Source organism: Protopterus annectens, chromosome 15.part0, assembly GCF_019279795.1.
Source record: "Protopterus annectens isolate FY-2018-M chromosome 15.part0, PAN1.0, whole genome shotgun sequence".
NCBI lineage: Eukaryota > Metazoa > Chordata > Ceratodontiformes > Protopteridae > Protopterus > Protopterus annectens.
The window spans coordinates 260149979-260162168 of NC_056749.1; the positions used below are offsets into that span (position 1 = coordinate 260149979).

At 36.9% G+C, this 12190-nt stretch overlaps 1 protein-coding gene across 1 annotated transcript in view; it reads left to right on the forward strand.

Annotated features, from left to right (window-relative positions):
• The window catches only part of MAGT1 (magnesium transporter 1), a 281130-nt gene that overhangs the window by 16989 nt on the left and 251951 nt on the right, over nucleotides 1–12190 (forward strand). Inside the window, exon 2 of the mRNA XM_044057255.1 lies at nucleotides 11254–11421. Within this exon, the coding sequence (XP_043913190.1) occupies nucleotides 11254–11421 (168 nt within the window). The remainder of the gene's footprint in view (nucleotides 1–11253; nucleotides 11422–12190) is intronic.

Here is a 12190-nt window from a genome sequence, read left to right on the forward strand (position 1 = left end):
CTGTACAATAACATTTCAGTGTGTAATTACATTAAGCTGGTAGTTTGCTTCAAGGACAAAATAACCAATTTTATTACTGAACAGGTGGAGAAAATAACCAATTCACCACTGAATAGTTTCATGGAAAATATAACAAATCCACTACTTAACAGGTTCCGATCTTTAATATATTCAAGAGTTGAGGCATGTTGCTTTCTTCATGTAATGGTACTGCTAGGAGTTTACTGCTCTTAAATACAGAAGCTTAATACCAGACTACATGCAAATCCCCACAGTATATTGCACCCATAGGCTTTCACATCATTGTCTTACTAATTTAAACCAAAATACTCCTTGCACATGCCTTGAAATATAAATATTAAAATAAAAGTACTCCATAAACTTAAAACTGACTTTCTATCACTTAGTAAATCATCTTGTGTTCTACGACATTATGCCTGATTTAATAATGATCCCAATCTAAGCTATAGTATGAATTTGCAGTGCTTTCTGAACTTGTTGATATACCATATATAGTATGAATTTGCAGTGCACCACAACAGGGACAGCTACATTTAGACTGTGTTACAATGAAAACTTTAAAAACAACTAATCTGACAGGTCACAAAACGAGTCATCAGAATTAAGTTATAGTAAAACTGTGTTTTCATATTTCTCCGATGAGGTGATTTTTCGCAGCAGTTAATCATTCTTGGCAACATAGGTGTGTAACTCGAGACAAGAAACGTTCTTAAAATTGTACTTTGTAAGAAGAATTCCTCTGGAGTGAACAGACGGTCTATTTATTTCTTTTGTCCACTGTGCATTCATCAAGGAAAATGTTGTTTTAACGGTTGATATTGTACCAGGAATGCAAAAGAAAAATTTGCAGATTTTAAGCAGCTTTTGAATAAGTGGCTTCATTTGCACAAATTTTAAAGGATGAACACCATTGTTCATGAAGGAGACTGTCAAAAAAACTTGTCATCTTTCTGTTCTATGAATGATTTCAGTTTGTAGTACTGGTTAAAAAAACTGTACATGGTTTACAACAATACCCATTTCGCTCATGTATTGTATGTATGGCAACAGTTCATTGAACGTACTCTTTTACTTTGTTTAAAAACATCCAACAAAAGCACTGAAATTCATTGAAGAGTGTCATCCACTTTTCCAAATAATCAGTGCACCCTTGGTACATGGACTGAATCTTTGTCATGGATGTGTTTTATTCTCCATCTCGGCTGTCTTCATGCAGTTTTTTCAGAAGTTCTCTCATTTTCAGGGAGATAAGTTTCACTTTGTCTGCTTAGCAGAGTTTGCTTTGCCGACTGTAAGATGTTACAAACCTCCAATGCAGATGTTTCTTCCCTTTTAATAGCTGCAGTTTTCGCCTGAAATACTGACGTCAGCGAATGCAAAAACCACAAATATACTTCTGAAAAACTGTTCTTGAAAAAATTCTTTATCAGCATTGGTGGCTGATTTATGCTCTGAAAGTATGCTTTCAGCATGGGGAATAACTGCAGCAGCCTCTGAATTGCTGGAAATAGGCTGAGCCATCTGGTTTTGCTGTGGTATAGCAACTGCTGATAGTTCACCGCCACAAGTTCACAGAAATCTTTTAGAGCCTCTGTGCGAACAGTATATACAGAATAATAGTTGAACAACTTCAGCACAATTGCTTCAACATCAACTGCCATTAAATCTGCACCATGTCTAATACAGTTGTGAAGAACATGGGCTGGACATCCAAGGCCCACCAATGGCTTCTTTAAGGCTTGTTTTCAACGGTGAAAAAACATTTTTGCCGCCTTTCCTGTTGATGCCCCAAAAGTTCACGTTTGTATGGTCTCTTGCAATGCATTTTGATGACAAGACTATTTCTTAAGGGTTTCCAGCAGGTAATTACATACCGCTTCATTTGGCATGCTGTCCAGCGCAAGTAATCTAGTCTGAGTTCCACCAGCTTTCCAATTAAAATACTGAATGATTATTGAATAACTTCTCTGCGCCATGGTTACCGGCATCTGTTGCATTTCCAAAGCAGTTAATGCAATTTAATAACTTCCATGACAGTGTCATGACCAATGACATTGTTTATAATTGCCTCTGGTTTTGTCCTGGCACATGTAATACTTTTAGCAGTTTCGGAGTCACCAAACAGTCTATGCATTAGACCAGCAGTGTAATCCATAGATTTATGACTGATTATGGGTGACAGTGTGAAATGCTAATGTTGCTTTGGCAGCATGTCTTCAAAGATTTTGCCGAAAGTTTCTGTTGAAAGAAATGAGGCGTTTTTTTTTATTATTTTTTTCCCAGATGAAGCAGACTTCTTTACCATGTTTGTGTTTTTCGCTGGTAACGTCATTCTAAGTCGGTGATGCCCTTGTTTGCAATGGACACGTAAGAATCACAAACCAAACGTTCTTCTTCCTTTTCTGTGCATACTTCACCAAAGCACAGATGCATGGTTTTCATGTGGTCTGAGAATTTACATTTCCTCTTGTTATTGTTACTGCTGGATGACATTTTCAGGTAAGACTCCACTAAAAAGGTATGACAGGGCTGTTGCAGAAGTGTAAAAAGTTATACATAGTCTCTGACCCTCTTGGGGAAACTGCACAGCGAAGGAGATTTAATGCAATATTTTCTGCTAGCCAATCAAAGCCGTGTGTTCAGTGTACATTTATAAAGCTTTAGTCAGATTTCTTCTGCTAAGAGGTTGAATACTGTGGTCAATATTCTGGCAAACTAATACTAATAAAATTATAACAGCTTTAAACAATATAAATTGGAGCTTGTATATAAATTATATTTACTCTGTCTTCCAATTCTAGTTGATAAACTACTAAATACTGTAGAAAAAGTTTAAATATAAAGCAGTGGTTCATGACAAAGGTTATGGTGAGTTCTACCCACGTCTGGCTTGTAACACCTGGTTATGTAGGCTACATAGTCTTAACTAGACCTTTGCATGGTTAATTACTTCTCATCATAACCCACATCCCTTCCATAATAGCCTGCCACCTGTCAGAATGCTTTCTAAGCAGCACTGTGGCTGTGTTTCTAGCTTTCATTATGGGGTTTATTCAAGCTTCCTTCTAGAAAGGATATGCTTCCTTTTGTGCTCTGGATCACACCATCATGCACCACATATCTTATCTATTTATTTAAGGATATATCTCACTGTAGTGCTCAATTATATATTTTAAAGAGACTATAAGATGCATTCTAAGATTTTATATTAGTTGCATTAATAAAATCTTCCACAAATTGATAATGTAATTTATACTGTACTACGACCTTATAAGCTGTGCTCAGTGAGATCATTCATAGCTACCAACCCTCATTTTTCCAAAAGTGGAGCAATGCTTCATTGTATCTCAAAGTATGGAGCAAAACACATGTGAAACGACTGCTAAAATCTTTAGCTGGAAGGCTTGCAGTATAATACATCTCAAGTATACCTCGTTACGAGGAACTTTCCTCATCTTTAGTCTTAAAACGTCTGACATGATGACCTGGACTCTTAGAGTAAATTGTACAGTAATAAATAGCAGGATTTGAAATTATGTTTTTAATAGAATTTATGTAAAGGAAGACAGAAAATTTAAATGAGTGGAAGAGTAGTTACAAAACAATGAGAATCTAATTGCAGGCTTCAATACGACTACAGCAGTACAACACAGATACAACTTCAGTAGCATAAAACGAGCAGAAACATGTCAGCAGCAATGCTGAAATTTACATGAAATGAAAAGCAAATATTGACAATTATTTGCAACACAAACTCTGGCATGTTGTTGTTGTCTTTTGGCTTTTCCCGGTTAGGGGTTGCCGCAGCAGAACTCCGGTACGCTCATGATTGGCAGTAGATTTTCACGAACGTCGAGGTGCTAGCTCGACGTCCAACCTTCAATGAAGGCACGCCCATTTATGCATGTCTTTCGAACGCCCACCCAACCGCGGGGATGACATGCAGACTCCACACAGAAGGTACTTGCCGCACTTCAGCCAAGAATCGAACGGGAGAACCTCTTGCTGTGAGGCAGCAAAGCTACCGCTGCACCACCGCAGATGATAAAATAAACTCTGGCATATTTGCTACAAATAGAAACTGAAATTATTTACAGCATATGCTACTGTAGGCTTGTGTTAAACAGAGAAGTGGGACATGGATATAGTATAAAGTACATTAAAAGAACACTGTTACACAAACTTAGGCTAGGGTCAGGATGCTAAGTCCAGATAAAATATGCTTTGCACTATGGAGTATAAACCTCACACTTCACTTTACTATATTGCTTTCACATGTACATTAGCCAAAGGTCTGCGCTTGTACTCACCACATCTCACTAAACAAATGCACCGCAGTCTTGCAGAAGCAGAATTATAACAGTAAGTAGTAGGACCTCAAACAGCCCCCCGTACCCATTACCTACCTAAAGTAGGTGGTTTGGTCTTGGCAGCATCAGTAATGTTTTCATTACTGTATTGAATTGATGCATGCAAATAGTCAGTTTGCCTTCTATCTTGTTTCATGCAAGTATGCATTAGTCCTACAAAGCCAGAATTATTACACCAAGGCTACAGTACCAACCATTTCATCTGCAAACAGCAATCGTATAAATTGCTCACCTAAAGTATCTGCTTTGACCCAGCCAGGATTAAAACAAAAATAGCAATGATTCCATTAATTTACTCTGTTGCACAGAAATAGTAGTTACAGGCTTGTTATGACAGCTGACTTTAGCCAAATACACATTAAACTTGCAAAGCCACATATACAACAGTAAACAGCAAGGCCCGTCAACTCATTTCATTCACAAATACCCCCCATTACCTAACTAAAGTAGCTGCTTTTTACTCTGTCGGGATTAAAGTAGAAGTAATTGTAACAGTTGGTTTGCATACCAGCATTACTTTCATTTTGTTGACAGAAACATTAGTTACTGCTTGTGTGTGTTTGCCAGATACTCATTTCATTTTATTTATTTTACTTTTGTTTGTCCGGATTTCTGCAACTGGCTTTAATTGAAAACAAAAACAAAAAAAATTTTCAGCATAGGTCCAGAGAGAAGAGTTCTAACATATTAAAAAAAATTTTAACAAACATTCAGTATATACATGAACAGATATGAAGTAACATAAACTAGCAAGTTTGAGTAATTCTTAATTATTTTACAGTCATCCTAAAGTACGGACAGAAAAGTATTACAGTTTTGCAAAGCTGGAATTACAACAATAAACAGCAGAACCAATTGTTACTTTCACATACAGCTCCAATCTCCACTGCCTACCCCACCCGCAATATCTGATTTGATCTTGCAATATTAAAAACAAAAACAACAAAAGACGACACTGTTATCAAGGTAAGTATTTTTTTCCCCACATAAACAATACTAGAGTTCAGAGCTTGTGGTCGATCTTACTTCATTCAAATGCATATTTTTCCATTCGCACGTAGGCACTGCCCCCATTCCAAATGCCTACCCAGAGAATCTGCTTTGAGCCTACAAGGTTTAAACTAATGAAAATTAAATTAAAAGACCACTGTTGCATTACATTCTTTCACATCACATAGCCAGGAACTCGCACGTGATCTTACTTCAGTTCACTTATGCACACTTTACTCATGCAAGACTAGTTTTTCAACAACAAAACATTGACAAACCATTCTAATGCATCTTGACTAACCTTGCAAAAAGATATTAAATTGAAAAAAACAAATCTTCCACAAACAGCACCCCAGAACACACTGCATAGCTAGTATCTCTTTGACACCTGCCAGAGTTTTATATTAAGAAAAAAAAAGTAAGTCCTCAACAGCTCCCAAAATACACCAACTACTGGCATCTGGTTGACCATGCCAGTGTATTATGTTAAACAGAAAGTCAACAGTCCCCAAAACACATTGCCTCCCTATATCTGGTTAACCCTGCCAGGAAATATTAAAAAAAGAAAACGCACATCTCAACTGTACAGATTTTTGCCTTGTAGTTTAGGTCTGTCTCATAAAGTTGTGGTATTCTGGCAAATCATTAAAGATTAAAGTCAGAAAATGTGTATTTCATAGCCTTCAGAAAATATATGTTCATGCAAGATCTGTTATTATGTCAACTTTTTTAAGTTTGCAAGACCAATATTTAAAAATTGTCCCTACTTTTGGGCCTTTGTCCCGCCGTTATTTATGGCTTTGTCCAGATTTTTTGCTCCAAGAGGTTGAGAGGTATGAAAGAAAGTGAATGAAAGTCATCAACACTCCCAAAAAACACACAGACCACAGGAATCTGGTTGACCTTGCCAGTGTATTAAAAAAAGAAAATCAACATTTCCCACAACACACTTGCCTCCCTAGTATCTGGTTGACCCTGCCAGGAAAATAAAAAAGTATTTACCTTGAACACTAATACAACTGTCAACCCCTCTCTTGGTCTCTCCCTCGCAACTAAAGGGCGGGAAGAGAACGCAAGAGTAACAGGACTAATCAGCAGCTATGTCACTTGTACAGTTTACGTGACAGACTGCTGACTTCGCAGTCCCATCAGGTTGGAGCAGGTTGGTTAAACCACAATGACTTCCGGGCATCTGCATAGATGCCTTCGGTCTTCTCAATCCAGACTATTTTTAAAACTGTGTGGAGAGGGAAGAAAAGTTTTTTTTTTTTAATTTAATATTATTGAAGTGGAACTTCAGCGAGCATGCGCACTGCCCCAAGTTCGCATAGAAATGCATTACTTTACTTTACACAGTAGTAGCAGTTCGAACTGTTACTACTGTGTAAATTAAAGAACTTGTGTGTTTTTTTTCTTGTGTGTGTGTGATGTACCTGTGGATTGAAGAAAGCCGGACATTTGTGCCTGTTTAGGCAAGTGTGACCTCATAACATTGAATGTATATGTTTGCAAAAGTATTGCATGTATTAAGACGTTAAACTCCTCACAACTGTTGTATTGTATCCTGAACTAGTAACTATGTGCTGTCTGATTTTTACTAATACTGTTCTGCCTCATTTATGTATGTATTGTTTTTAATTGACTTATGTATGTAATGTGGAGCTTTTCTCCTCAGGCCTCCGCTGAAAATGGACCTGTGTCCAGTCGGATTTTCCCAGTCACCAAATGTAAAATAAAGTAAATGAATAAATGCATGTCAGATGGAGGACACAGTGCTGAAAAGGACATGTCGTCCTTTTGCTGGATGTCTGGTAACCCTACCCCTGGGTAACGTACAACACTTAGAGATGCAAGGGCAATTCTATACATTCCCAGTCCAACCATATTTGACCCAGAGCCTTTAGTTTTTGTACTGATTAAGTCAGAGGTCAGAAGAATACATGTGGGCTAAAACAGTTGGTTAGTAATCATACCACCTCCAACCATAAAGTTTATCATATTTTTCAGGCAAAATCATACACACTCGCCACTTAAACTCTATGTTCTTATAACCATTCTCTCTTCTTTTTATATAGTCAAGATGTGAATTTCTGCCCCATTTTTGTGTATCATCTGTATGCCACTTATATATTTTCTTTTGTTTGCCTGTGCATGTATTTGAAAACTTTTTGAATTTCTCATACACACTTTGGGTAGTTTAAAATTTTAATCCCATTATATATTTCTAATGTTTTATGTTTTTAATATGTAAGCATGGAGCTTTTTTCCCTGTCTTCAGCTGAAAAGGGGTTTGTCCAGTCAGACTGTCCAACTCAGCATGTGGAAATAAATTATTTAAATTCAGTGTCTTAAATGCACATTCTTCTCCTAACTCTCTTAGAGTCCGGCATAAATACAAGGCATGTATTTGTAATCTGCTTTTCTAGCCATCTCTTGTCTGTGCTGTTAACAGACTGAACTGCTTTTGCATCATCATTACTGCATTACCTGAAACTGTTTTCACCTCTAAAGCATGACTGTAATCACTGTGTGAAGTTCAGTTGTGCCAAACAATCAGATTTGTTCTGTTTATTTACTTCTGCTACACTTTCATTTTGTTCATACACCTTATTTTGCTTTTCAGTGACTTTTGTAGAATGGTTAAGACTTCCACAGAGTCTACAGACTCTTCTGATTGCTTTGCAGCATGATGTGCCTGTAACCTCATTGCTTACACTTTGATTTATTTTGTGGACTTGTTACCAGACATTACCAATGCTTGTGTGGTCTCCACCATTATTATTTTTATTTATTTATTTTTATGATAAGCTTTGTTCTCTCTCTATCTTGTCCCTCACATCCTTTAATTTCAATTATTTCTTACACTTCTAATAATTTTAAGCTGAATATTCACTCACTCTGTAGGCATCTTCTGCATTTTCATTCTCAGATGTGTTTCCCCATTAACAATTTACGTTTGTCCTCTCTTCTGATTCCACAAATTGTTTTGTGAGAGAGGTTGCCAGATTCCAGGTTTATGCTGTGTGGTTTAGTTCAGTTAATAGGCTTCAGTTGATTCCTGGACATTTGGATTTCTAGTCAAATTCTATGCCTTCCATAACATAAATTCTTTGCCTTGTAATATGCTTGGACTTTATTTCTTTAAGGTAAAGGTTTTGCTTCTGTGAAGTGTTAAATGCCTTACTTGCTTTCTTGCCTTTGACATGAAAAAACATTGCACATTGTATTTCTGGGTTTATCAGCAAGACCATTGGCATTGAATGACAATTCATGAAACACATTGAATCCAGAGCTTCTGTTTTCCTGAGAGGTTTCTTTGAGGTGTCAAAATAGTTGATGGTGGTGAAATCACCTTGAGCCTAAAATTAAAGAACTGTAGCAGAAACTGTGGTGGTTTAGAGGGATATGGAAAATCAAAAATATTTTGAGAATGAGATTGAAAAGTGTATTTTCATGAAAGTACACTTCTTTACGTGGTAATATATGCAAATGCGATAACAAGATTGATTTTTGGCTTCTTTGTCCCATGAATAGAATAATATAGAAATTTGTTTGAAAATTTGATCAACATGACCACACATGGAGTCAAAATGTAGAGCAGGATAAAAATGCAGCCTCTGTCATACGTTTAATTCTAGCTCTTATATCTTAATTGTTTTTTCTTCCATCACCATGTCTCTTAATCCTGACATCCTGGCCAGAAAATCCTGTTTTCTAATATCTTGCAGTATGTGAACACAATCACATACATACTTTCAAAGAGTGGCAATTGATGAGGTTTATACATGTTTCTGAACACACTGAAATGCTTTTGAGGGAAGGGTCTCCTAATGCACACTACCCAGTAGCTTTATCACCCTTGGAGACCTTTTATTTCATGTATGTGACAACAGCTTTCCAGACAGAGTTGCACAATTCTCATGTTGTGCACATACTCATCCAGCATGGTGGTTTTAGAGACTAGAACTGTTTGATTTTAATGTTAAATAGCAAACTCTCATTCTGGTCTATTATCTGTCCTTTCACTCCTGAATGACTGAAAGTTACTTTCTTTAAATGATTGCTATAATTGGGCATCCAGGTATAAGCTTGGATTAGGGACGGCCAATACGTTGTATCTCTGCTTATTTTTAAGTCCAGTACAGTAATAACTGAGTCTATAGTCAGATCTGTGGGCTTGCTTGAGAAGTTTGAAGAGGTTGATGGCAGGAGGTGGGCATTTATTACAGTCCATAGGGACTAAAGGAGGGAGATGGGTTGGTAGCTGACCATTTTGGGGTCTAGAATTGGTTTCAATGCTGCCATCCCTGGCAGTAGTCAGTACAGCAGTGTATCAAAACAAGGCAGATTTGCACACACTTCTTATAGACAGGTTAAATGAATTTGCAAAGGTTTCAGACAATCTTTGCTATCTGTGAAAAAGCAAGACAATGAACCTAGGAGCTAATTTGAGTAAAAAAGAAACTTGTGTAGCTTAAGCAAATATGTTTGCATGCTGCCTTTATTTCTAATGCCGTAGGCTTCTTTTAAGTGGATTATGAGTGGAAGAAGGGGATAACCGGAGACGAGTAACAAGGAGTCTACTGGATCCTTTCATGGGAGCAGAATTTCAGCTGAAGGTCTTCCATCGTAACACAATATTGCTTTGGATGAATGGACTCAATGACTTGGACCCAGGGAGTGGGTCAAGTTATATGATTATTAGCATATGAAACATAGGAATTGTTTAACTATATAAGTGAAGCTAGTAGATGAAAGCAGTGGTTCTGGCATTGTGTAAAACTGCTAATGCATATGGCTCCTGGGAGATGCTGGCTTCTTGTAAAGGAACAGAAAAGGTGATAATTTTTTTTGACATGCTGATAAATAACCAGCTAATTGTGAGACATAAAATCAATGCATAAATTAAATAAAACTAGAATAAAAAATATGGTCTACCATGGAGAGAAAATGTAAGTTAAGACTTTAATTTCCTGAAAGGAATTTTGCGAGTTGTAAAGAAATGGAGAAACTGATAAGGTTATGTTATGGGTAGTATGAGCTTTCATTAATTTTAAATGGAGTGTAAAGTAGATGTTAGAGTGGTGTAACATTAAGGATTCTCCTTCCTAGAAAAGTCCCATTTTATACAGTACAAGAGTAATTGAGTGAATTCTGCTTAAGAGGAGCTAATAAAGTAAATATTTTTTGTTTTACTAATTTTTGAAGAGATAAGAAGTAGTTGACTGGGGAACAGCAGATGATTTAAGGAACATAAATTGGATGGACTATTGCAGGACATCATATGCAAGCAGGATACCATATTCAGAGAGAAAGAAACGGCCCATTCAGCACTTAAGATGGTGATGGGCAATTTCCTTCTTTCTCAGATTTCGCTTCAGATGTCTGGCTATTCTGTTTATTGCCTTTGGATGTGATTGGCAGCACTGTTGCTCAGACTGGGATATAGTAACCCCAGGTGTCTTGTTCCTGCAGCTGATGGTGTATGTGGTGAACACCATTTGGGCGTGACAGGAGTTTGGTATCTTTCTGCAGGTTTGCAGAGTTTGAGTTTTGGGCATATATTTCTGTGGATTTCTGATTGGTTCTTTTCCACTGTCTGTCACAGTCTGTTGTCAGTATTCTAGTATTTCAGTAGAAAGAAATGTCAATAGTTAGTTGGTGAGTGGAGAGCTTTCTTAATGGTAACTTAACAGATTTCCAACAGCCTGATTTGACATTGTGGTATGACTTGATAAAGCATTACACATGTAGTTTGTAAAAGTTCCGAGGAGCTTTGATTTGAAATGTTCCTTGAAAGTTCAGCTATTATTTTGAATGATTAGATGTAGTTTAGTTACTACTACTTTTGACATTAATGTACTTTTTTAAGACTCTTTTGGCAGAAAAAGTTGGACAACTGATGGATTGGGCTACTAAAAGACCTGTGATACGGATGAATGGTGACAAGTTCCGACGTCTTATAAAGGCCCCACCAAGGAATTATTCTGTCATTGTGATGTTCACAGCTTTGCAGCCTCAGAGGCAGTGTGCAGTTTGCGTAAGTACAACAGGTTTATATTAAAACTGTGTGCGTTACATATACTTCTGTGTCACTTTTTTTTTTTTATTCCAGCCTGTGTAATCTTGGCATGTGCGTATACATATCTGAAAGGGTGCATGTATGTATGCATAATTTACGTATGGAATATTTTCTTTTGTAAAAAATCTATCTGATAAAACTACAGAAAACGTTTGGATTTTTTACATTCCATACACACATGTAGGGTTTATGCCCCTGTATCAATTGCTTTTAATATAGTGATTTCTACGTTTACTGCATCTCTGTGGGGAAGAACAGCATGTAGTTGCAGTGACATATTCTCCTTGATTACATTTTATATTAAATGGTCCAAAGTAAAGTATCAACAGAATATTCTTTGGTTACATTGCCTATTTCCCATTTCTGTCATGAATTCATGGTTTATAACTTTTAATAGTGATGAACCTAATCATGCATTTGGCAGTTAATCTAGCTGTTTTGATGTAAGGCTTAAGAATCAAATTTCAGACAGAAAAGTCTAGCTAGATTACAAAAAAAAAATGTAACTAGAGAATACAATGAAAAAAAAGAAAGGTTCAAAGATCCAGGAGTACGACGTGAAGCTTATCACATACGCTAAAGAAGAGGAAGAATATGAGACAAATTTTCTAAGGAAGTAGGAACTGCAGCTATTTGACAACTGTTTAGGAATCTTTGGGGGAACACAAAATGTCAACTCGTCAGGAGAATGTAGAAGGGCCCCCAAAAAAAAGGTGGGTTTTGGTTC